The sequence below is a fragment of the Rhinolophus sinicus genome, linkage group LG12, assembly GCF_036562045.2.
Source record: "Rhinolophus sinicus isolate RSC01 linkage group LG12, ASM3656204v1, whole genome shotgun sequence".
Lineage (NCBI taxonomy): Eukaryota > Metazoa > Chordata > Mammalia > Chiroptera > Rhinolophidae > Rhinolophus > Rhinolophus sinicus.
Window position 1 is genome coordinate 57649335 of NC_133761.1, and position 27951 is coordinate 57677285.

General features: G+C 36.7%; 1 protein-coding gene across 5 annotated transcripts in view; it reads right to left on the minus strand.

Moving 5' to 3' along the window:
- MARK1 (microtubule affinity regulating kinase 1) overlaps nucleotides 1-27951 on the minus strand; it is an 88713-nt gene that overhangs the window by 20143 nt on the left and 40619 nt on the right. For 2 of the 5 annotated variants that reach the window (XM_074317006.1, XM_074317007.1), the window contains exons 4-11: nucleotides 24957-25005; nucleotides 23788-23853; nucleotides 19911-19981; nucleotides 15038-15094; nucleotides 11587-11823; nucleotides 11379-11498; nucleotides 1985-2084; nucleotides 795-907 (exon numbers count right to left, since the gene is read on the minus strand). In XM_074317006.1, the coding sequence (XP_074173107.1) occupies nucleotides 795-907; nucleotides 1985-2084; nucleotides 11379-11498; nucleotides 11587-11823; nucleotides 15038-15094; nucleotides 19911-19981; nucleotides 23788-23853; nucleotides 24957-25005 (813 nt within the window). Of the gene's footprint in view, nucleotides 1-794; nucleotides 908-1984; nucleotides 2085-11378; nucleotides 11499-11586; nucleotides 11824-15037; nucleotides 15095-19910; nucleotides 19982-23787; nucleotides 23854-24956; nucleotides 25006-27951 lie in introns of those variants that run through there. The other 3 variants (XM_074317008.1, XM_074317010.1, XM_074317009.1) reach the window with 3 other exon arrangements.

The following is a 27951-nucleotide window of genomic DNA, read 5'->3' on the forward strand; positions in this document are numbered from 1 at the left end:
TATTCATAGCACCAAGCATAGCTTCTGGTCCCGAGTGGGTTCAACAAATGTCAGCTGAATGTACTGCTTCACTAAGAGTTACTATCTAATTATAAATAATTTCAGCGTATTCTATAAAATGCTTCCCACAGATGTCAAATTTTCAACAAGTTGTCAGTGTGCTGGGCTCTGTTCTTGACTCTCAATTTATACCTTTGTATTTGCTGTCCCAAAGGATCATTAGCTTTTATGGTTCAATCACCATTTGCATCCAGTTATTTCCTGAATCGATCTCCTTATTACAGATTTGTCCTGGCCTTGAGAATTCCCCACTGAACGTATCAAAGCCACTAGACACTGTATAAGGTAAAATATCACCAATCTTTTCCTGGCTTCCCACCTATATAAATCACTTGAGACATACACTTTCTTGTAAACGCTGTCACTTCCTATTGTTTCGGACACTGTCTTTCCTGCATACCCAGAATAACCCAATTTCCTTGGGCAGCACTGCTACATTTGGACACACAACTCCGGGGGACGCCATCCTCAAAGACTAGACTGAATGGCGCCTTCTCAGAGCTAAGGCACGACCGTGGCACAGCTCTTTCATGACAAACCCTCTTCTAGTGGTCGGAAATGAAGTCCGTTCACAACTTAGCATCCGGAGCTTTGAATTCTAGTAAGTGAGAATGTTTGGGTTTTTATATTATTTTTGCTTCCATGTAGAATACGTTTGCTAACATTGCCTCTTGCACTTAGCAATCACTAGCATAAGAAATGATTTACATTAATCTGAAAAGGTGAACACTTACTTCAGGTGGTTTTCTACCTAGAAGAATATAAGTAGCCATAACTTCATCGTACTTCTGATTTATTAAGGCGTCATTTATCTCATCTCGTGCAAAACCCATGGTGACCATGATGTCTAGAAATAAAAAATAAATAAAATGCAAATTTTCTGCAAATGGGTTTATTTTAGTAAACAAACCAACAAAAATGGGCAAGTTTGCCAACATTAGATATGAAAACTAAGTTCTTAAGTTTTAAAGTGTAACTAATTATATAACTTCTGGATTATTGACATACCATAATATACCATATATTCAGATACGGTACATTCACAATTTTTCCTACAGAAAGTTCATAAGTTATTATTATATATTCATGGACTCACTCCATTTCTCATTGCCTAGCACATTCCTGCGCTGAGTTCCTATGTGCAGCCAGAGACACAATATCTGTCTCTCTGTGACACACACAAAATCCCTTCTCTCTCCCTCTCTCTCTCTATCTGTCTCTCAACACACCCTCAGCCACTCATAGAGTGGTTTCTCTCATCTCAACCATCTCTGCTTTCTGATCTGAGGGCAGCTTGGTTCTTCCCTGGGAGGCTTGAATGCCACAGTTGTCCTGACCAGATTCCTAACACCCTAGAATGCTCCTCCCTCTGCCTTCAGCCTGGGAGGAGCAGAGTTGAGATGACTCAGTTGTGCGTTTCTGATGGCTTTGGGAAGGAAGAGGGACATGTGAAGAGAACAGGTGGGAAGCAGAGCGCTGGACGGGCCTGGGAGGATGGGCCCTGCTGAGAAACAGCAAGTGGAAAACAGAGAGAGCTAATGCGTTCCTCCCTATGAACTCAGGGCCTCTCCATTTCTGGTTAAAATACATGCTATTTCGCTGGTAATTATCAGTCTAATCAGTGTGGATACCTAAATCAATCATTGCCCCGTTACAAATTGCTAAAAGGAAAGAATGAGTTCTATACATAATTTTAATTTTTAGACCACTGTTGTCAACAGTTGAATTAGATAAGAATATATAATACATGAGAACAATCTAAGGAACTTGAAGTTTGTAATGTTCAGTGTGTATTCAGAGAAAGAAAAGATGAGAATGCAAGTGTTTTTCAATTGTTTCCTATGTATGCTTTGAAACTCTACTTTGTAGAATAAAGGACTTGTATACCTAGGGACAGCACCTCTCACAATGTTTAAATACTTACCTATTCTTTTCGTGTCATTGAAATCTGGCTCAGGCTCAGTATATGGCTTTAGTTCTTCTTCTTCATGACCAACATTCATCCACCGATCTTTCATTATTTGCTAGGAAACAAATTCTACATTACGTTCAGCCTACCAGAACGTTCAACCACTTAAGTGAGCTCTATTTTAGTAAATGTGACATTTATTGGTTCACTCATCAAGAATAACATGACGTTTTCAAACTAAAGTTACTGTTTCCAGCTTGATTAGCAAGTCAATAAGAGGTGCAGGACTTTGGGACACACTTACATATCCTATGACAATAATGACTATTGTCTCAAACATTCACCAAACCTATTGATTCAAAATAGCCAGGTGTCCATGTTCCTCCAAAGGGACTATTTTCACACTTGAAAGTTTTAATGTGAGAACCTACTGATTTTAACCTCTGCTTCATATTTTTACATTTAAGGTTAATGAAGAGATTATCATTTTTTTCCTGGTCTTCCACCAAAAATACACCTGCATTTTAAAACCACCACTTACTAAAACGTTAGAAGAGATCATGGAGAATGAAAATCAGCATTAGTCAGGAAAGGTAGTTCAGAGAACATGGGATGAGAGAGTGACCAACATTTAAGTCTGGAGTCAGGAATTGGTAAGAATCAGAGTGAAACAGGGGTTGGTATGAATTACCAGAGTCAAATGTCAGCTGAGGCTGTGAAATAGCTGTCAGTGCTGGGCTGTTAAAGGGCAGCCTGGTGGGGGCATCTTACGGCATGAGGGAAATAGCTGCCAACTGTACATCAGATAGAAGATTAATATCCAGAACACATGAAGCACTCCTACAACTCAATAACAGCAAAAGATGCCTGATTTTAAAATGGGCAAGGGACTTGAACAGCTATTTCTTCAAAGAATATCTACAAATAGCCAACAAGCCTCTGGAAAGATGCTCAACATCACTGATCATCAGGGAAATCAAACCCACAGTGAGATATCACTTCACATCTGTTACGATGGCCACATTGAAAAACATGAAAACGACAAGTGTTGGCGAGGATGTGGAGAAACTGGAACCCTTGTGCACTGTTGGTGGGAACGTAAAATGGTGTCGCTGCTGTGGAAAACAGTACGCAGGTTCCTCCAAAAATTAAAAATAGAACTACCATGTGACCCAGCAATCCCTCTTCTGGGTATTTATCCCAAAGAATTGAAAACAGGATTTTGAAGAGATATCTGTGCCCCCGGGTCACTGCAGCATTATTGACAAGAGTCAAGACATGGAAGCAGCCGGATGTCCATCGGCAGATGAATGGATAAGGGAGACGGGCTGCACATATACGTACAATGGAATATTACGCAGCCGTAACTTATTTCTTATAACCGCTTTGAGCAATGGTAATTTAAGTACATTATCCAACTAATTTAAGAAAAAGTAGACCCACTACAAATTTAAACGAGAAGAATGCTGCTGCTAAGTCTTGAGTGATTATTCATCAATAAAGAAAAAGTGCTGAGGAAAGTCCACAGCAGAAGAAAAAAAAACAAAGGACAAAGCAGAGCTGCAAATTCCCACCACATGAGTTTCCAGAATTGGAAGGTTCTTCCTGCCCTTCATCTCCTCCTTCTCACACAGGACGCCTGGCAGAAGCCTAGACAACAGTCAGGCGCCAACATCTGCAGAAGCAAAATTTTGTTGTTGGCAGAATTTCCTGGTTGGAAGGTAAATAAAAATCTTCAAAGAATAGAATGTACTCCATAAGGACAGCTACACAGCACCTATAATCCGTCCTGTACTTGTCAAGCTTTAATCTAGCCCATCTGCTCCTTGGACCTTAATTTACCTCCTTTTCCACCTGGACTGCACAGATGCTGCAACCAAGGGAGGCGTACGGAGAGGGCAGCTCAGGTGCTTAAAAACGAAAGCCTTTACGCATGTTTAAAATAAATGTGGAACAAATCCCAGCTCTCCACACACATGCATCAGTGCCAACAAAGGAATCTGGTTTTTCACCAACATGTTACTTTTTCATGGGAGCTCGTTGGATGTTTGTTGTTATGATGATGAATGAGATGGGGCAAACAAGAAAACTAACAAACATAAGCTAGACATAAATACGTCTGGTTTTTCAAATTAAGTCCTTAGTGATGTTCTCAAATTTAAGATTACAAACCTAAGAGTTTGAAAATAATAACTAAGGGAATGAGATTTCTAAATAGTAGAATCCTAAGTGAAAGTTGATTCTGGAAGAGTCATTAAGAGTTAATCACGCAACAAAGATTTGGGAGGGAGGCAAAAAAACCGGTGAGGACCCAGGTAGAGGCAATGGCAGGTGTGGAGGCCACGCGCAAACCACAGCAGGCCACGTGTGGGGGGTTCAGTCTGACTAGACAGCAGAGTATGACATGCGCTGTGGAGCAAGACTCGGGTGGAAAAGCAACAGGGACCAAATCCTGAAGGTTTCTTTCAATCATGTAAGGGATAGCTTGGAAGAGTGTGATTTTGAAAAGCCTCCCTGGCCAGTGTGTGGAGAGTGGATTGAGGGGCTAGAGGCACAGAACCAACTAAGAGGCATTATTAGCTGGAATCCAGAAGAGAGATGATGCCAGTCTGAATTAAAGGTAGGCAGTGGCAACAGAAGAAAAAGAAATTGTCAATATATGGCTGGTAAAAACCAACAAAATTTCATGATTGGATATGGGGCGTGGGGTGGGGGGAGGTGAAAGAGCTCAGAGAAATCGATGATCCCGGTTTCTGGATTCGACACCTGAGTTGAGGCTGCTAGCATTTCCTGAGAAATGAAATTCAGGAAGAGAAGCAGCCCGGATGGGGGAAGATGGAGCTCAGTTTCAGACAAGGTGAGTTTGAGGTGCTATGGGAGGGTCAGGCAGCCATTTTCTGGAAACACTCCTGAAGCTCAAGAGAAATCTGGGCTAGGGATGGAGACTTAGGAATCAGCCGGCAAATGATGACAGACGCTGAGGGAGCGGTGGGATTCTCCAAGAGGAAAGAATAAAGAAGGAAGAGAAAAGTGCTCAGGGGAGAGCCTCAAGGAACACCAGCATTGAAGGGTTAGAAATACAAGTAACCCAAAAAGTAAAGGGAGGCGGAAAATCTGCACAGAGTGACATTGACGGTGGCAAGGCAAGAGTTTTTCAAAGAGGAGACAGTGGTGTCCTGTCCGTCAAATAAGGTGATAACTAAAAAAGTAACTTATTGTTACTTTGGTGTTTAGCAACCAAGGACAGGTGACTCCACTGAGGGCAGTTTCAGTGGAGTTGGGAGCCAGAGGCAATGCTTGGAGTCACATGGATAGGCAAAGAATTGGTGACTACGTGGAGATGCCTTTTAAAATGTCTGGCCAGAAAGGGAGGCACGAGAAGGCAATACTGGACGAGGACAGTGAGGTGGAAGATGCCTTTTTTCCAACGGGAGATATTTCAGCACGTGTGAAGGTGGAGGGAAAGAAGTCAGGAGAGGGGAGGTTGGGATGGCACAGGAGAGAAAGCTTTACTGAAGGAGTGAGGTACCCAGCACAGGAAGGAATGGGTGGGTCCTGGACAAGAGAAAAGTCCCCTCTCCACTGTGACAAGGGACCCAAGGAGATGGGGGGAGGGGACGTCCAGACAGCCACGTTTGGAGTATGGTAGCGGGCGATGAAGAGGTCATGACTCCTGGTTGGGATTTCTTAGTGGCGAAAAGGACAAGGGTGTCTGTCTGGAAGGTTTCCCCGTATTTTTTCCATCTAAGTTCCTTTTTACCTTACAAGGGCCACACCAACTCGGGCCCCTTCTGCTACCACTCTCTTTCATGGCACTCTGATCTTTATCGACAATGAATGCAACATGTCATGAGGTAAATATTTTGGGTTTACCTGTTAATTATCTATCTTCACTATTAGACCATAAACCCAAACAAAGAATGACCTAGGTCTGATTTGTTCAGTCATGCATACCCACTCCTTAAGTGCTCGATATATATTTATAGACTCAATGAATAAAGCCTCTTGTCTGCATTACTCATCCGTCCTTCCTCTGTGTCCCCTGGAACTGTTTATGTCCTATTGTCACTATTATTACATTCTCCCTTTTATTCCAGTTAGTCGTGTACAGCTATCTCCCTCACTGGATTTAAGGACCTTGAGGATAAAAAGTGTGCTTTGTACTATCTTCCTCAGCACAATTGCTTGTTGTTACTTTTGAACCAGGTAGTATTTTAAAATGAGGCCTGCGTAAAATAAAACACAGAGAAGAGACTGACAATAAGAAGACAGCTTAGGAGGCTGGTAAAATGTCCAGGAGACAGACAACAAAGGACTGAACTGGACATGGGGAAATGGATGGAAGAAAACCTGCAGAGGTGACAAAATTCATTCTGGGAAGGAAGGAAAAGATGAAATCTGGGTGGGTTTTGAGGATTTTACCTCAGGGGCCTGGCAGACTAGGGTAACCATGAATTAAGTAAGAAATACAGGAACAATAATTGCAGATTAGCTGGAAGGTAAGCAATTAAAAGCACACTTAAGATAATCCAAAACTCCTGATGTTTCTAAGACTGTTTATTTGGTGCTCATCTCAAAATCACTATGTATTTGTCCACTTCAAGGGAAAACTATACACGTGGACCAAACCCTCACGTGGTTTGTCTTTTATATGGGTTATAAGATTCACTCATGAAACCTGAAAATATTTGAATACACGATAGAATTAACTACTGGAAATGGAGCTCTTAACGGTGAGTTTTACTCAAGACCAAAAGGAACAACTTGCAGTGTGGAATGGAGCTTTCAGGAAGGAACCCCATGGAGATAGGACTTGAACAGACTAGTGAACTGTAAGCAGTATGTGGGCTGGTGCAAAAGTCAAGGCAGAGGGATGTGACGGGGAACGGGGAGGGTATGCTCCACGCTGACTTGGGACAAACGCAATGGAAGAATGGGAGATACAGTTGTCCGCACATAAGGAACGCACATGTGATCTGACAGGCAGTGGAGAAGCGCTGTATTTCATCAACAAGGACAATCAGCGACATTTTAGAAACAGCCCTGGGAAAGGAACACTCTGAGGACACACAGAAGGAGCCCTGACTCTGCTGGTCCTCACACAAAATGAGGTTTGAGGCAAGGCTGATTCAGGGAAAGTGGAAAATCAGTGATACTGAAAGGCTATCGGGTACAAGCAGAGAAAAACACGGCTTTGCTTTGCTTTCTTATTATTTTCGTCATTGGGGAGCTCCAAGAGTCCACTCAGCGAAGTTGGTCTCTCAAAAACAGCTGTATGTCAAAGCAAAGTAAAGTTAATCTGAGAAAAATTTTCCTTTGATGAAAGGAATGGAAGGTAAAGGTGGGAAGAAAGATCTGCTTAAGGGAACATGTAGGGGAGTTAATTCTATTAACTCTGAATTCAAAGGTCTTTTCCTTTGAACTTAGAATAAGGCACAGAAAGCAACACAAATATGGATAAAGGAAAGAGAAGAAGGTGGAAGTACCCGTCCCTCAGCTGTGTGAACCTCATGCTGATACAAAATTCTTCAATGGGAACCCGAGTTCATTAAAAGCCCAGGAGAAATGTCCGCAGGAAACGGAGGTGCTGTGTGACAGCAGAGTGTTTAGGGAACCCTAGCTGGGTGGTTTCAGGCAGGGTATAAATCACCGGGCCAAAAACTGCACTAGACCAGTTAAATGAATCCATTTCTGATTTCTTTTAGGTATCTCAAAACAAGAAGCAAGAGTTCAAACAAGATTCCAAACTTAACAAAAGAAAGTTTACTCTAGCCATCACTCCAGCCAATGAACACAAATGACTACTTGCTGAGAAATTCAAACAAAATAATTGATTCAGATGGACTATAAGGAATTAAACAAATTAACAATGGAAATACACACCCTACACTTAGAGGTGCACGTAAAAACATTATGGATTATAGAATGGGCAGATGGAAATAATTTTTCTTAAATGGTTTCAACCTTTGTAAAGTACACCATACGCTTCTGAGTTTGTACTTAGAAATCTTTCATTTTTTAAATAAAAGGTTATTATTATTTGTTTTGCTTTACTCTCACTTGTAGTGGCCGGACTTCAACAAGATATTTAAGAGTATCTTAGCAGCAGCTGAAAAGTAAAAATAAATACTTTTTGAGGAGGACCAAAGATGACAGACAAAGGTCAATAAGAAGGAGCTTTGCTTTAGCTCAAATTTTGCATTATTTTGAAAGGTAACACTGCCCATCCTGGTTAAGCACTGGAAAAATGAAAGAAGATATATGTAGAGGGGCTAGCAGAAAAGTTTTTGAGTTTCTTTCTAATAAAAAAAAAAAAAATCTACACATAGCAATAGTCCAATACATAGGAAAAAATATTAGTTTCATTATTAGTGCAATTAGGAAGAGCATTTACAGTATATAGATATTTATATAGGTATATAGACTGAAAAAATTATAAAACTGCTTAGATCTAGAAAGAACTATACATCAAGCAAGTTGAACGTGAAATTAATCTCATTAGTTTTTATGGGAAGATAAATAAGGTAGTTTATTGATAAGGCTTTAAGAAATACTTGAATAAAGTATGCAGTCATATCTGAGAAGCAACAGGAAGGTGTTACAAAAGTGAAATAAGTTTAGTAAAACAATAAATAGCCATACCAGATTCTCTAAATCGATTTCAATATTAACAAATTACATAGTGAAGAAAGACTAGTATTTTATTCTATTCAATAACTCATGATCCTCAAGTAACACCTGAAAAAAATAAAGTTCCATTTTTTTTAAATATGAGAATTACCAGCAAATACTTCATATGAACATGCACAGAGGTGATACAAACACACAAGGCTGATTAACCAGCCCCCTTTGGACAAGCAGTTAAGGGGCACAGAGAGCGTGTACGTTAAGAAGTACTGTTAACCTATTCATTAAAAATATCTAGCATTATCTCTACTGCAATAAATACAAATTAGAGAAATTATGGCAAACTATATACTTTTATTTTTGACTACTATTTTTATCATAGTTGACTATCATACAGGTATCCAATACTAGAAATTATTATATCCAACACTGAATCAAGCTGTGGAGAATGCTTTATTTTCAAAGGCCTTGGGTCACACACGACAATGATGCACAAGGACCTATCAGACTGTTTGTACCCTCTGAGCCAGTGATTACGTTCTGGTGAATTTGTCTAACCACATATCCCAAAAGGAAAAAAGTATATCACATTACTTATTGCAAAAACAATGAAAACAACTTAAATGTACAATAAGTAGGGAATACTTAAATCAATTATGACATGACCCAAGGACGACAACCTTGCTATTGATTAGGAAGGCGCTCACTCGTACAACAAAGCAAAAAGTACATACTAAAACTTTGATGTTAAAAAAATAAACAACTTACTGGGGGATAAAATAACACAGAAACACTACTGTATAAAATTTTATGTTTATACACTAATGATCGGTGTTTAGAAAACAGCTATTTTTTTAATAGTTCATGAATTTTTTTGTTGTAAAATTGATAATAAAGTTGGTATGAATAATAAAAGTGAAGACTAATATAAATTTCAACATATTTCAAGGGCAATGTCTTAAGTGCTAGAGTAAGAAATCTTTCTTTTTTTTTTTTTTTTTTAAGGGTGTCAGGTTCCTCTGGAAAGTCATTTCTGGGAACTATGAAGCAGACCAGCCTTTGTATGGTAATATCTGCAATATTATGATAATATTTCCAATGCAGACTCATGGTTCCACAGCTGAAAAACTTAGTTTTGATAAGCTGGAACAGGAGGTTCCAAACTATATTCAAATATATCAAGTTGAGCTTCTGATGACCAAATGTTTTCATAATAACCATTTGGTTTTTAAATTCAGCTCAGAATTCTAATACTTTAATCATTCAAATTTTAAATGCTAAGGATGAAAGACTTAAATATTTGGCTACTGTCAATGAATCATCTTTAAGACACTAAGTACATCTTATCCCCTGTCCATAGAGATTTGTAACATCCTATACAATAATTTTTGTATGGTCTTTTTGCTCTGCTTATTAGCTGAGTTGATGCCTCAACTCTGGACATTTTATTAAGTGACATTCAGGTAAACCAGGCTCCTATGATAAAAGTGAGTCATAAAGCAGGATTAAAACTTTAGAACTGATATGAGAGTCAACAATTTTAACTTCACAGAAGTTTCTATGAATAATGGTTGAAAGTAAGTTTAGAAAAACAAAAGTGGGCTTCTCTATTGCACAGGTTTCTCTTTTAAAACATTATTAACATATCCTTTGCCACCCCAGAGGAAAATGAAAAATACAAAAATCATAGGAAGGAACTAACCACATTTAAACAAATAATTCAGTAAAAAAATATCTGATAATTGATTCAGTGATATAAAGCATTTAAAATAATTTCCCAGTGGAAGTCACCATCCCTTAACTTCCATCAAAACATACTTTTCGTGAAAAATACTTGTGGAAATAAAATGACAAAGCCCAAACTAACCTGAGAGCTCTGTACACAGGGATGGTTCACTATAAGGCGGCCTCCTAACCAGCATGGAGTCCGTGCCAGAAAGCCTCATTGCTACACTAAAAAAGTACAGTTTAAATGAGGTTAATGCTCTGAGTTTTTCTATCCTAGCTATTCAGGCAAATAAATAAAGACAAAAAAGTACTAGTGAACAATGCACGCTGAATCTCTGAAATTACGTTAGCACAGGCTGAAATATCACCTGTCAAAAAGAGATGGGCAAAAATAAGTGGTACTCATTGCAGTATCAGGATGTTATTCTGCTGTAATATACTTTGTACATTTATAATAGTGTCTATTATGAAAAATAACCTCACATATGGAACTTAAGGAAGCAATCCAACAGTGTTTTAAATGAAATACCTGCTTCCAATATGTTCAACATTTTTAAATATTTGTAAATTTTCTGTACTGATGTTGAGAGATTTCTATTGATTTTCTTTTTTTTACATCAGATACTAACTTCAGATACAGACATGAAGTACTTATTGGATTAGAATTTTCATTGTCTTCTTTTATCTTTGAAATATGTGTACTTCCTAAATACAAGGTTTCTGTATTGGATCAAGCAATTCTGCCAGAGGCTAGTTTTCCTCCTTTGCTAACTAAAAGTCAACTTTATCCCTATTTTTATGTTGTTTGAATTCCATACTTCACTCACTTCAGGACAAAGAAGAAACAGCAGTATTTAGAGGAACCTTTCTGCGAGAACTTTTTGAGTAGTGAAAGAATCATGTTACTTTTCTTTAGCTGTCAACACAGACAAATTGGATGATTTGGCAATTTCTCTAAAAACACAGAAGGGAAAAAAAATAGTAAAAATGCTCTTCGGTTCCTGGAATATTTTAATTGTGAAACTTTAAACCTGGAGAACAGGACACTACTTACTTCCAAGCTGCCTCTCTTAATCGGATTCAGCACTAATAATTTCTTCAGCAGATTTTCACAGTCGGTGGACATGTAGAAGGGAATACGATACTTCCCTCGTAAGACTCGCTCCCGCAGTTCCTTAGAAAAGCAAAAGAAAGCACGGATAACTGGCTTTCAAAACGACTGTGCTTGTGGATAAATCCTGAGTATCAAATGTAGCTGATACCTTCAAATTCTGGCCATCGAACGGCAGGGAGCCACTGACCAGTGTGTACAGAATGACGCCCAGGCTCCACACATCCACCTCGGGGCCGTCGTACTTCTTTCCTTGGAAAAGCTCAGGAGCAGCGTAGGGGGGGCTTCCACAAAATGTGTCCAATTTGTTCCCGACTGTAAATTCATTACTAAAACCAAAGTCAGCAATTTTAATATTCATATCAGCATCAAGGAGAAGGTTTTCAGCCTAAGAGGAAAATCATAAAAAGGACAATGTAAAGAACCTACATACCGGAAAATATTCATTATAATTGTTTCAGATCCCAAACGTGTGTTTCTTGCCCCTCATTTTTAAAGGTAATACCAAGTTTAGAGGGCCAGCATGGTACTTCAGCACATACCCATTCAGAATTACATCTACAGAAGATTAAATGTTAACACTGCAAAAACTCTCATTTAGATGCATAGCTGCAACTGTTTAAGAAAAGTTATTTAAAACTCATTTTGTTCCATAGGTTATTTTAAACCCACGTTTTTCTTCAATGTAAGAAACATCCTGGAACTGTATGTTTTGTGTTTTCTTTTAATTTTTATTGGGGAATTTTGGGGAACAGTGTGTTTCTCCAGGCCCATCAGCTCCAAGTCATTGTCTTTCAATCTAGTTGTGGAGGGAGCAGCTCACTGGCCCATGCGGGAATCGAACCAGCAACCCTGCTGTTCAGAACTCTCACTCTAACCAACTGAGTCATCTGGCCACTCCCTGGAACTGTATCTTAATATGACCTATTCTGAAGAACAGAAGTCAACATAACACTAATCTGTCTTGGGCTTAAAACTACCAAGTTTACCCAAAGGTGCTCTATTTATTTTAATAGAGTATCATTGGTGAATGCAAGGCTAAAGTAACTGCCAGTCAGGGCTTCTGTGACCCCTGAATTCAATCCTTTGTCCTCTCTTACAGAATGCTTCCTCGTGCTCTGTTCTTTCAATAAAACAATACACCGTAATACAGACTCCCTTAGATCTTGTCTGTTTTAAGCTTCCTTTTGCTGTTCTAAAACTAGATATTCTTCTGGTGGTATATGGTAGGAAGCAGTGTGACCCCCACCACCCCCATGTTTTGAAATGCTGGTTTTCCAAAATCCTAAATCAGGATCATTCGAAGAAAAAATTGTTCATGTGCCTTTTGTAAATGCAAGCAATTCAATAAAGGATTTGCTTTTGTACATGTTTTGTTTCAAACTGTTAACAACTGATAGATTAACAAAGTTACAGGTTACGTTGTAGATGTGTTTTATCAGGTTCCAAGAAAGAGTACAATTGGACCAAAATGAACATCAGAGTTCTGTGTCACTGGACCGTCCAATGGTCACCAGTCAGGCACTCTGCACATCAGGGCGTCCCCCCACCCCTTCTTCTTTTCTTTCCTTAAGGTATCCTAGTTTAGGATATTTGTTTTGGAAAATGGAGATATATCGAGCACCCAAAAATATATAAAAATGTGGTGTGATTTATGACATACTTATGATACCAGCAAATAAATTTGGGAGATTTAGATTAAATCATAACATATCCGGACTGCATGACAAAACCAGGTTATTCTGATGTCTTGGTGTAAGGGCTTGGTCATTGTAAACGTCCAAGGCCATCTGGGAGCAAGCTGGACTTTTCTTGGTCTGTTGAAAGATGTCTGGATGGACATCAAAGTACCCAGGCTGCCTTAGAAGGGCAGAGCGGGTGGGGGGCTTCTGAGAGCTGGGGGGTTTCTGCTCCTTCCAGGAGCACACGGAAACTCCCTGCACTGAACTAGAGGGAGGACACAGGGTGTTGAACATGATTTTTTGCATATTTTTTGTTTTCAAATAAGAAATGAGGTGATAAACTGGAAGTCAAACACACAGGCAAGAGAATAGTCCTTTCTCCTCCTCTGTAGAAGTGATTTCCCCTTAAAATAGCTGAAGGAGGACAGAACTAGAAAAATCTGGAGAACTGGAAAATCCAAGTTCAGAAAAATGGAGCCAAAATACAGGAGTAGACGTACTGTCTAAAACAGAATTTTCAATAAAACACAAACTAGTGCTAGTAATTAATAGAAACCGTTGGAAAAGAAGCAAAAAGAAGAACAGACTCCTAGGTAAGGGACAATTTGGGAGAAAGGAAAAAAAGACAAATGTTTTAGCCCAGAGACTTTCTACCTTTATAGTTACCTGTGTGTGTGTGTGTGTGTGTGTGTGTGTGTGTGTGTGTGTGTGTGGAGAGCTTCTGAAATTTCCAGTGTTCAACACAATACTATAAACTTTTTGGATATGGTATCAAAAGCTCAGGCAATCAAAGTGAAAATAAACAAGTGGACTTCATCCAACTAAAAAGCTTCTGTACAGCAAAGGAAACCATCAACAAAATAAGAAGGGAACATATGGATTGGGAGAAGATATTTGCGAACCATGGGTCTGATAAAGGGCTACTATCCAAACTATACAAGGAACTCATACAACTCAATAGCAACAATAAAACAACTCAAGAAGCTGAACAATAATGTCAACTACAATTTTATATATATATATATATAAAACATTGTTTTGTGCACCTGATCTAATAAAAAAAATGTTTAAAAAAATGGCCAAAGCCATTTTTCCAAAGAGGACATACAAATGGTCAACAGGTACATGAGAAGGGGCTCAAAATCACTAATTATCAGGGAAGGGCACATCAAAATCATAGTATCACCTACTACCTCTTAGGATAACTATCATCCAAAACATAAAAGTGTTGGCGAGGTTGTAGAGAAAAGGGAAACCTTGTACACCATTGATGGGAATGGAAATTGGTACAGACACTATGGAAAAGGGTATGGAGGTTCCTCAAAAATCTAAAAATAGAACTATCACATGATCCAGCAATCCCTCTTCTGGATTTATACCCAAAGGAAATGAAATCGGTACCTCAATGTGATATGTGTGCTTCCATGTTCATTACCACAAACATTTCTTGGCTATCATACATTTCTTATTCCAAAGTATGCTGGTTTATACTATTCACACACATTTGATGTTCATAAAAACATTTGAATAATTTCCTTATTACTTTGGGCTTTAATATAAACAATAAGCACTGACTCTTACATCAAACAAACCTGGATATGTGCCCTGACCTTGCTTCTGATTGAATGAAACCTCAGGCATTTTCAGTTTGAGACAAAGTCCCACATTTATCAATCAATATAAGCTTATTCATGGCAAATCAAATCCTCTAGCCTTTAATGCTAGATAACTTCCCAATTATCGTTTCTTCACTTTCTCAGTGAGACTATTGCTTTTTATAAAGTTGCTGTCAGGATTAAATAAAAAGTAATTTCCTTGTCTAATGCCTGACACAATTAGGCAGGCGATCAAAGATAGTTCTAATATTCTAAAATATCTGTTAATAATTAAGAATTTTATATTATGAAATCAGTGGCTTACCTTAAGATCCCGGTGAACAATGCACTTTTGATGGCAATACTGTACAGCAGATACAATCTGAAATAGTGGATAAAAGAGTAAAAATTACTTTATGGTAAAAAAAAAAAAATCACAACTTTCTCCAATTATCACCTCTAATTTAGATAAATTACTAAGTTAGATTTCCAAGTAATATTCAATAATTTCACTGCTCCTTTTAGTTCAGGAATCTATATATATTAAAGTGATGAAACTTTCACTGTTAAATGTGGAAAAGTAGTATTCTCTTACTAAAATTCACTATTTTTTTGTCAGAGTCCATGAAGATTTTTATGCGTTGTTATATTTCTCTGTTTACATGATCAAATGTGTATGAGATATAGTTTTGGCCAAATGGTTTATTTATTCCAGTGTTGGAATAAGAGCTTTAGCAAATATGAATCAGTATTCCAAGATGGTTCAAGTTCAAAATGCAAAACTCTGTCTTAGGAATTACATCGAATGTATTCAAGGCATGTTTCTTTAATGAGGCCAATTTATAATACTAAGAACTTGTCAGTGGGGTATTTAGCAATATCTTATATTTGTCTGTTCATATACAAAGAAATGGGAAAATTTTTGTGCCTTAAAAAGAAAATCAATTATCAAAGAAAAGAAGGGAAAATGAAATTTAATCTTAAACCTGTGACTAATTCAGCTGGGCCAAGTAATTTACACCTGTAACTAGATTTCGTATGTCGTCAACCATTACAGAGGGCTCTTTGGCGACACAGGTTAAACAGGGAGGAAGTGAACAGATTAAGAGCCAAAGGTACAAATGAGAAATAGGTTATAAACTTAGATAGTTCTTTACTACCTTAAATACAGAAACGGAAAGATTCTGACAGCCTTCAATAAGAGCTATTTTTTACATATAATTCTATCTGACGTAAAGGAAGACGACCATTTCAATGCACAGCAGAACATCCAATTCTGTGGTTTCGGTTAAATGTAAATACAGTGTGCATGTTGAATATTGGTCAGGCATTTACCAATGGAAAGAGAAATGAGATATTTAAAAGTCTGAAGGTGATATGAAGTATGACTATGGTAATAGGAATATGAGTTAAAAAAACAACTTCCAAGTAGAAGTGAAACTAATAGTTTAATAGTATAAAATTATTCTAATGTATATAAATGGTTCAAAGACAGAGAAGACATGAATTCAAAACAAAATCAATACACAATGAATAAGATGTCCATCAATTAAATTTATTTTGATTCAACAGTCAGTTTATTGAGTACCTGCTATGTGCAAGAAAATGTGCTGGTTGTAGGGGAATGCAAAACCTAACACTACATGGACCCTGCCCTTAAGGAGCTCAAAGTTGATCAGGAGGAAAAAACAAGTACATAAGTAACTATAATACGAGGCAGAATCATAGAAGCAGAAGTGCAAAGAAGTAAGGGCATCATAAAAACCAGAGAATCAATTCAGTCAGAAATGCTTCCCGGAGTTGGTGCAATTTGATCTAAGCCATCCCTGAAGGATGGTAATGTTTTGAAACGCAAAGATCTGGTGATGGGGAGGTAGGAGGTAAGGTGGATTGAAATGTGTTCATGTCGAGGCAACACAAGGTATTTGAAAAGTGGGTGGGAAAACGGTAATGGTAAACCTTGACAGACAGATTGGCAAGTCTGAATTCTCAGCTAAGAAGGTACCACAGAACCACTCCATGTTTCTGAGCAGAGTGATTGTGAAGAATTATGATCAATATATAGCAGAATCTTACAATGAATATTTGTAGTATTCGTCTTCTTAAATAATATGCTTCAAAATTCTCATATCCAATTTTCATTAAAGTATGTTTATTGGCCAATAAACAAATTTATTTATATGTAAATATTAATATCTTATTGAACATAATATATGGGCTATAGATGTTCACATTATAAGGCTATTTTTGTATCATGGATGACAGAAATTTGCTGATAATGACATTCTCTTTGTCTTGATACAATGAAGAAGGCACTTTATAGATAATGATTTGGTTACCAAACATGCATTTCGCATGAGACAGAACGACTTCTGTGAAAGCAGCGCTACAAGCACTGCTGGAATAAAACCCCCTTGAGCCTTAAGAATGCAAAGATAATTAAAGAGAATGTTCCGTATTAAAAGCATTCATGTTCCCCAAATTCTACGACCTCTGACCTCTAGCAGTCAAACGTGGTGGTTTATAATATTACCAGACTTACGTAGCAGGGTACCAACCATTCCTGCTCTGGAAGAGAACTTCTGGTTTCTGACTCACTTCAAGATTCCTCACCCACCAGCCCAGGATTTACTGTGTTATTCTATGGCAGCCTCTCCCATCTCAAAACATTCTGCACCTCCATAAACAGGATGTAGGAACTTTCCTATGGTCCTTCTGTTATGCATCTTGAAACCATCATTTACAATCAGCCCTGCACTGCCCCTAAGACCAGACATGTCAGTGTTTTGGTGTGAGGTGCAATTGTTGGGGTTGCTTTGTAGTTACTTATAGGTGAGTCAGGAATTCCCAAGCTTGAAGTTGTAGCCTTGATATTGGAAAAGTTGAGTTAGTTTTGTAATTTTCTTGCACATCCTCAAATCCTAAGGAATGCAGAAGCATTGCATGTTCAGTGGCTGCTGAAGTGGTCTTACACTGTCCTAGTATCTAAGAGGAGGTATATATGTAAGACGTATATACATATAACCTTGCTAATATAGTACATTCTTGCACTGTTAAACATTTTTAAATAATTTCAGGGATGGCCGGTTAGCTCAGCTGGTTAGAGTATGGTGCTGATAACACCAAGGTGGCCGGTTCGATCCCAGCATGGGCCACTGTGCAGTGCACCCTCCCAAAATAAATAAATAAATAAATAAATAAATAAATAAATAGTTAAAAAAAGTAATTTCATAAAATACGGAACAAAAAAAATAAAAGAAAATGTACATTTATTAATTCTTTAAGAGTTTTAATTTAATTTTATAAAGAAAAATAAGCTCCTCAAAAAAAATTTACAAACAAATATAACCTTTTGTGAAATAACTACAAAATGGTGTGTGTATGATCTGTATCCCTGGTTTTAAAACAAATGTTAGTTGGTTACCTTTTTTTTATTTGGGGGGAACATCGATAGACAGTAAATACATTTAATATTTATAATAAATAATAATTAGAAAATATTTCCCATTGTTTCACATTTTAAATAGCACACATTTGACACTCAACCTGTACAACGTAAAGAACATGAAGCTGATTTCAAAATAATTCCGACTTTATTTTTTTAAAAAGCCAATTCATGATTATTTGAATCTTTTTGAAAATATCTGTGCCCCAGCCTTATTCTGCTCCAACCCATCAGTAAAGACGTGCAGGCACCTTCACCTTCTCTAATTCAATATACTATAGTTTCTATACATTTTTCAATCAATAAATACAACCAGCTGACTAAAAAGAATAGAGTGACTGGGAACAGTCTTTAAAATATCCATTAAGATCCCAATGGGGATATTTAATGCCAACTGGAACTTTCTTGCTGGCCAGCTACTAACTAAAACTACCCTGACTGACAGTGAGACAATAATGATATTTAAGGTGATGTCGGCAGTGCTTTCCTTAAGGTAAGCCTGGCCATGGACGTCCATCCCAGGACGGGAAAGAATTTAACAGTATGTGGCTCAACACCATTCAGTTTCTCAACGTTTCCTCCTTATTACCGGTTGTGTTCAGATTCAGCTATTTTAAGATGAATGCTTCTAGGGATTTATCTGGACTAAAAGGGCTACGCATGTCTTTGGTATAAAGCATTTTGCAAATTGTGTTCCAAAAGTCACGAGTCTGTAAGATATTAACAGAGGTTTCACAACACAAAGTCACTCCATGATCAATTTGGAGAAGGCGATAACAAAAAAAAAATTAAACAGGTTTTTTCTTCCCCTTCTTCAGGGCTTCTCCAGCTGTTTATATGTTAACATGCATGTAAAATCTCTTAGAGGAAAATCTGGTATCAGTGTTTCCCAAACTTACTGATTACAGGACCCTTTTAATTGTAGAATCAGTGTTCATGCTTATAGAATAGGTATTGGGCTATTTTTAAATGAAATATTTTAAATTCCAAATAATTAAAATCCCAAAGTTTTGGGTATAGTGAAGTTGTCTGCTGAAACTTGACCTCAATCAATTTTATAAACAATTTACAAGTCATTAACTTGTCATTTCTACAGTAATCTATATAGCATGCTAATTTTAATCCCTTTATTCCTAAAAATTAAAAATAAAATCCTAGCTAAACTTAAATTACTTTTTCTTGTTTTATCATGTCTGTAACAAATCACATTCAGGTTGACCTGCAAATATAAACATCTTACCACATTCTTCTGCTACATTTGCAAGGTTCCTTGCCTACCTGACTAAATAAAATTGACCATAGTCTTTACATCTACAAAAATATCAGTTCTAACACAAAGACATCTTTAATTATGAAAGAAAATAATACAATAACCTCTTTAAACAGTACACATACATGCTGTGTACACATAAAGCTAACAATACTTGATTACCATTATTGGATAAAGGATTAAGTATTTCTTTTCTATTGTAGTCTAGCCTATATTTCCAAGACTATCAAAGAGTTAATGAGTCTCACCTATCCACATTTCACTATTTATGGTCATCTAAAAATAACCATTTGCAACTCTTTTAAATTTAAATTCAGGAAGAACAGATTTCCTTTTCAATTTTCCATTCTTAAAAAGTATAAGAAAGCAGGAATTTTTCTTTTTAAAATACCATGTACCCTGAAGCCCAGATTGTGACACTGTCCATTGTACATCACTAAAAAAAAAAATCAGCAAAACAAAGTTGAAAACTACTTTCCATACCTGCCTAAATTTTGCACGGGCCTCTTTTTCTTTCATTCTTCCATGGGCAACTAAGTAATCAAATACTTCACCTGAATCAGAAAGGTAAAGCAGGCAGTAAAATATACATAGATTTTCAATTAACAATATACGCAATGTCGAGTTTTTGCCTTGTTTTTAAAGAAGCTTTGGCCCACAATTTTCTGATAGTTCTATATAAATCATAAACTATTACATGAATAGGGAAAAAAAAGAATTATACACAGAATTGAGTATCTATAGCACCTTTATGATTTAGCAAATCTCTTTAAAAAGAAGTCATAAAACATAACCAAGAAAACTTGCTTTCTGCTTTCAACTATTACGTTAAAAAAAAAAAAATACAGTCAACTCTTTATTATCCGTTCTAATAAAGGGAAGCCACAGCATGGGCAATCAAAAATTGTATTTGGTTTTGTATTTGGGGGTCTACATTTCAAATAATATAACAAAAGTCATATTATGTTGGCTCTCTCTCCTTTAAATGCTCCTGGTCATGGGTCTTAGTCAAATTCCATCTCACTACTTCCATACACATTGATTTCTTTCTTTTCCTTCTGATTCTCACCAGACTCACTACATCTATTCTGTACTTAATTATTTATTATACAGAATTAAATCGTCATTATGCTCATCTCCTGTTGCCCTCAACAAACTGCGAACTACTGGAACACCATTACCACAGCCATACTTGCTTTGTTGCCCCGTCCTCACGACAGAACACAAAGTGGACAGACAATACGTATTTGCTGAAATAATTTAAAGACAACTAGAAATGGTAGAAACTTTCCTCCACTAGATCCATTACTTCATGTGCCTGTAAGTGTCTTCATTTTTCTCTAGTCAAAAATAGTAAGAAAACCAAATTAATGTTTAGTTACAACATCAAAAATGAAATCTCTCAGTGTGAGGGAGAAATTTGTTTCTTGTGTTCTTACCATTACAATTTGCACCATATAGATATACATGCATATTTAAAAAAACTCACAAAATGGCTTAGAGGGTTCTTGTAAAGTACAGCACAGTGATTAAAAACTCAGGCTTTAGAATCAGACCGATTTGGGTATGAATCCTGGTTTAGCCATAAGTAGCTACTGGGAGACACTAGGAAGATTTCTTAATTTCATTAAGACCCAGTTTCTATCTATTGTCTATCTCACATGGCTTTTGTGAGGATTAAATGAAATAATGCACGTGCTTATTAGCACAGTGACTGGCATATAGTAAGCACTCAATAAATGGTACATTTGAATCTAGATATACAGATATGTTACATATACATATATGCAGTATCAATCTTAGAATATAAATATTAAAAATCGAATATCTTATGGTATATGTCAGATGAAACTAATACATCTACAATGTCAGATGGCATGTTATATCAGGCATATTCAAATGATTTAATGGGATGATGAAAACAGAGAAATGAATGCATGCTCTAGATGACCCAAGAGAGTAGTTAATTCTAGATATGTGTGGTTAGGCTGGGAAAGATATACACGACAGTTAAAAAATTTGGACTACTCTTAAGTTCTGCCTGGAACGCTCAGACCCCAAATGTTGACATGACTCAGTCCTTCACTTACTATGTATCGTTTGTTTATGGTTTGCGTCCCCAACTAAAACGTAACCTCTTGAGGGCAGGGACTTTCTTTGTTCACCCATGTGTTCCTAGAACCCAGAATATTAACTAGTACACAGGAAACATTTAGTAAATACTGTTTGCATGAACGAAAGAAGGAATAAACACACCAATCCAGAGCAGCCCTCACACCTTCTTTTCATAGACTCTCAGACAAAACGTGGTTCAAAATGAAAAAGGAGTTCCTTGCCTTCCCATCACTGGGAATCTTTTGTCCCATTAAAAAACCAGAATCAACTGATCCACGCCTGGCAAAGAGGCCGTTTTGTGTGATCCCTCTTTGTTCATGCTAGATTTCTCTGTGCATGTCAGATTCAAACCTAAACTATCTAGAAACTTCGAAGGAAAAATATTCAGTGTTTTATTTTCCAGAGTCATCTTGCCATTTATAGATTAAAAGGGCAAGAAAATGATTCTAGATTTACTGCCAAAACCATGATGGTTTTGATACAGGACCGTTGACTGACAAGACGAAAGAAAACGTTATTAGTAGGAATCAGGATTGAATGAGAGACCATTCGGTTCAGGTTTGGGCTGAATTCCAGGACACGTCTCTCTCCAGTCCACTGCCCCTCCCAACTAGCTACTGAAGGAGAGCAGTGAGGACACCGGTGGTCTCTATTCCTGCAGCATTGCTCCCCTTCATTAGCACCAATAGAGAGTTGACTGTACTTACCATTCATTGTTAAAACCGGAGATGTATTCACACATACGTATTATGTGTGGTGGACCTTCATAAAAACAGAATGGTGTCCACAGATTTTTAGCAGTCTATAATTTCTCATATCAAAGCATGTCTAGCCCCTTTCTCTAGACTTCAGATGACTAAAATGAAAAAAAGTCTAACTAAACTAAAAATAACACTCAGGGTTCCCACGCTGACAAACTGTTATATCAATCTAACTAAGGGATAGAAAAATAGAGTAATAGTTCATCATGTGGTATTTGTAGGTTCATTCGTTTTATTATAGACCTACATTTTATATACATTTGCATGGCTGAGTAATTTTTTTAATCCAATAATAATAAACATTAATAACATAGGTTTTCAGGTTGAGCCAAAAAACCTACATTGAAATATTTTCAGGATGGAATAAAGCTTTGCAAAAATCTACTAAATCTACTAAAGCTTTTAATCTGCATAAAAATTGAAAAAGCAATGAAAACATATTAAATATTTGTAGTAAAAACTTTCTGAAATCTAAGAGTATAAAAATATGTAATTTAGATGCTATGGACTAGAATAAATCCTCTTTATTCTAGTTACACCAAATCTGAATCACCAGAAAAATCTATAAACTTTATCAGCCTAAAGGATACAACACTAAGTTTTTCTATTGATTAGCAAAAAAGTTAATTAGCCAAAGTGGTTTAAATAATTATAGCTGCCCTCCCTCTTTTTCAATTCCTTAAATTATCTGACCCTTTAAACTTTTCAAGTATTTCTTTTTTTACTTATCGAACGATTTAAATCCATGAGTTTTAAACCTGTTTCTAAGAAAATTAAGCCCTATCTCTGTCTGACAGAACTGTGATGTTTTAGCTGATGTATCTGTCATCTGAGGGAAAGTGCAGATGAAAATAACCAGTTTCTCTCTATGTATCAGTTTAAAAATCATTCCTATTTTTGACACTATGTAGTCAAAACATATACTACGTTCTAGTACAAATGCATCTTACTATTTACCTGTCAACTCAGTCTTCTAACTTAGAAAACATATAAATCAATACTTGCTTAAATTGAAACATTTCATGGATGATCTTGAAAATGCATGTATATTGAGAATCTGTCATATATGAACAATCAGTGAAATAAATATCTGACTTAGAATATGCTATTACCATACACTTTATTACATTCTGAATTTGAGATGTCCCGCCTACAGCCAAGAGCTTCTAGTCATCCTCACAATATGGTATGTTGCAATATTTAGATAACAGAATCGAAACATTCGTAGGTAGCAGTGCAAATTTAATTTTGAAAAATGTCCCTAAGTAATTTTTAAATAAGCCCCACATCCAACTTTTAAATATAGGATCATTAGGTCTTGAAAGCAAACACTGATTTTTCCTTAAGATATCGTTTAAAGGCATTTTAATAAAACTATAGATTCACTGACAACAATAAAGACATAAGTGTTAGGATGAACCTTTAGGTGTTGACAATTCTGTATGTCTCATCACAGATAGCTTTTCAATCCCCCTTATCCTTACCCCCACTTGCGTATTCCATGACTAAATAGAGGGTCTTCTCTGTTTCAATAACTTCAAACAATTTTACTGAAAAAGAAATCAGAGATACAACTCTGTAACTGTTAACACATATTGCAAATGTTTTAATAAAATTTAAGGTAACACTAAACCAGTGGAAAACCTGAGTATTTATTACAGATTATTAACGATAATTTGAAATTTAAAAATTTTCCCAGGGATTATTACTACTGTGGAAGAAAACTACTTACCATGAAGTGAACCAACTGCTGGGTCAAAAGAGAGTTAGGTTTCTGGGATTAAAAAAACCATTACTTTTTCTAATTAGAATAAGGTAATAAAAGGAAAATCTTAAAAATCAGAAAAAAATTATTTTAAAATAAAATTTTAACTACAGCTTTAAAAGACACTATATTATCATCAGACTATCATAAAATGTTAAAAAATAGTACAGACACAAAAAATTCTATAATTATGTGACATTATAAAAGTTTCTGATTAAAAACTATTAAATCATCAGGCTGATACAGTTGAAATTATACACCACAAATGATCACATTAGTAATATTTCTAATAAACAAAAGATTTTTAAATGTGCAAGAAAGAAGTGTTTCAAAAATAAACAGATTAAAAGAAGAATTGCTCTCCCCTTCTTATAATCAAATGACTTCATATAACATATGTAATCAATAAATGTATTGGTAAATATGGGGGGAAACCAGAATTTATGGAAATAAATTCACTAAAATTGAAATCAGCTCTTTATTTTCTTAAATTTAAATTAGTTATTTTGCCTATAAACTATGATCAAACCACAATGCATAGTATTAAATTATCTAGAATTCATTTTTCAAGAAATACCTAAATGGCACGAACTCTCTTTTTAGAAAGAATGAGTAAGGAGATACAAAAAACATTTATATGCATAAACGTCAAGTCACATCCATCATTTTAGTGGAGAGAAGATAACAAACTAGTAGAAAACAGCAATTTGTAGCCTTCAGTTAACTTCTTTATAGTCTATTTTTACCCAAAGTATCAGTTTCTCATGTTACCACTTTTCTATTTCTATGAAAATCTTTAAAATTGTGACTTCAAATTCTCTCAGATGAAGGAAAATCATTAATTTACTTCATTAATTTAAATCATTAATTTACATATAAATTTCATACCTATGTTAGGATGATTCAGTATCTTCATTATTCGTACTTCTCGAAACAACTGTTAAAGAAAACAGGTAGACATACTTCTGTTAAAAAAGAACATTATATGCAATGGAATACTATTCGGCGGTAAGAAAAGATGATATAGGAACATTGGTGACAACATGGATGGATCTTGAGAGTGTAATGCTGAGCGAAATAAGTCAGACAGAAAAAGCAGAGAACCATGTGATTTCACTGATATGTGGTATATAAACCAAAAACAACAAAAGAACAAGACAAACAAATGAGAAACAGAAACTCATAGACACAAACAATAGTTTAGTGGTTACCAGAGGGTAAGGGGGGGTGGGGGGTGGGAGATGAGGGTAAGGGGGATCAAATACATGGTGATGGAAGGAGAACTGACTCTGGGTGGTGAACACACAATAGGATTTATAGATGATGTAATACAGAATTGTACACCTGAAATCTATGTAATTTTACTAACAATTGTCACCCCAATAAATTTAAAAAAAGAGAAAAAATAAAGAATAGCTGTAATGCAAAACTATGAAAAAAAAAGAACATTAAGCAGAGAACAAACAAAAACATCCATTTGAAGAAATTAATCTGCTTGTAAGACACTACAGGATGAACTCGACACTGGTAGATGAATTCGAATGGGTTTGAGTGTGTGTGTGAGTGTGTGTGTGTGTGTGAAAAATATATACAACAAAAGAATATATACAATAAAACAATAAAATATATACAATAACTTCTTTCTGACTGCTCTTCATTAACTAGGAATAAAAGGAAAATACTGTGGAAATGATACTAAATGATCCTTCACATGATTTTTATCTAAAAACAACCTTCCTTAGGGGGTCTGACTCTCGTCATATCTATTGGTTGAGCAAGTATTTTATGAAAGATCAAATGATATAAACCTATGTTTAAATACAACTTGACAAGGAAACGAACTATTTTCAGTAGCATTTTTAGGGAGATTTGTGCAATAATATTAAAGAATAAAAATATATTTGCCACTTTATATAAAACCAAAATGAAATGAAAATAAGTCACTTGATATATGAATGTTAAAATTGCCCTTCCTTTTCTTTTACTTTTAAACTATATAAGGCTCGTTTTTAAAAGCATGATTTGGCATTTCTGTCCTATACATTGCCTTTGAGTATGTGTTAAGATTCGAAATCAAGCAACTAATTCTAGAAAATAGAACCACTAACTGATATTCCGAAAGAGAAAGTGTAGATGCTTTTGGAGGTGATTAGGGTGTTTTAAGTGGTGTACTGACTCAGGGTAATGAAATGCCAGAATCCTGACCCGTCCTCTCAAAGAAGCACTGAATTGTTAGCTAGATTTGTTTGGGTCATTAATGCTCCAAATCTAGAGAATTTGGGCCAACTGAACAGTAGCATGTGGATTCAGTAAAGGCCGAAGATGTCTCTTCCTCTCCATGTCTCCCCTTAACTCTTGCCCAAACTCTAGTATTCGAGTTGGCTATACAGAGGTGAGACTGGACTACTACCAGAGTTTTCTGCACCAGCTGCTTGCGTCAAAGGGAGCAGGGAGAGGGCGCAACAGTGACACACACACACACACACACACACACACACACACACACACACACACACACGTGATCTTTTAACCCAGTGCAGACCTTTAGCAGCCAGGGGGCCAATCTTATCCATGTCTGCTCTTCCTTAGGGAAGGTGGAGCGGGTTGAGGGGAGCAGGAGAGCTGAACATTTAGACCATGATAAAAAGTCTACCCTGAAATGGAGTTATGATTTAAAAAGTCAATTACTGTATGGATCATATGTCCAGGCACAAGGAAGAAAAATAGAGGTTTGCAAATATGTTGATTTTCTAATTTTCTACTTTTCGTTTCTCATTTTCAAACGGTGACATCGTGATGTTTCTAGCATCCATAAATTTAAGAGCTCTGAATTCATTTGTGCCCTTCAAACTTATGGTTTCAACTTTGTTGAGGGCTGGACAAAGAGTCTGCGTTTGTTGAACTTGTATGTTGAATTAGAGAAGTAAATGTTGAGTGAAGACTTGAGATGGGTCGCCTATGACTGAAAGGCAGGTTCTGTACTGTTCGGACCTGGTGACAGCTTTGCTGGTTGTTCAGAGGCCTTTTTTCCTTCTTGGTCCTTGGCCTGGTTCCAGATAACGGAAGTCAGTAAACAACCCTCAGTTCTGTGCAGAGGTATTTTCTTTTCAATTCCTGCTTAGAGCTTAGGGTCAGGATTAGCCAAACTGCATCAGTGTTAATCAACATTTGCCTCGACTTTGAGCATTTTCCTTTTCTCCTCTCAACTACTGCTCCTTCCATGCCTTGGGCCTAAGGAGGCAAGTGAACACGATTTAGACCATCACCCATTGCATCATAGCCAGGGGCCGGTCGAACGTACATCATCTCTCCCCCAGGCCTGCTCGCTGTATTGCCCTTGGGCTCGTCAGTGTCACAGGGCTTCTTCCGCTGCTGGCTTGATCTGGATGCAGAAAACAACGTTGTGGCCATTCAGAACTTGACAAAGGCAGTGAGCAAGCTGGTTCCTACAGAGAGAGCTCGTCCAGGCCATCAGCAGAGTCACAGTAAACTGGGCTCAGAAGGAGGATGACATCCAGACCTCCTTGCGCCTTTCAACACAATCTCATCGGCCTTGCAAGTATTTGCTCTGATTTGGGTTTGCCTTCATTGTGAGCTTTGTAAAAATTCTGTCTGTATCTTCGACAGCACCTTACTGGCCTGTTAATGTAAAGTGTGGGTGCTGCTTTACCCTGCACGTGACATTCAGTTCCAAGAGACTGTTAGGACCTTGTTTAAACTCTCTCGGAAGTACCTTTCAATCAGGGATTTTAATATGTGATTTGCCTATATTAACATATCCCTTGAGATTAAAGTTTCTGCTTTTTAGTTTTTGGGATCATACTGCTCCTTTTTCAGCCTTCAGACATCTTATTCGGATATCAAATATTTTATAAAGTTATTG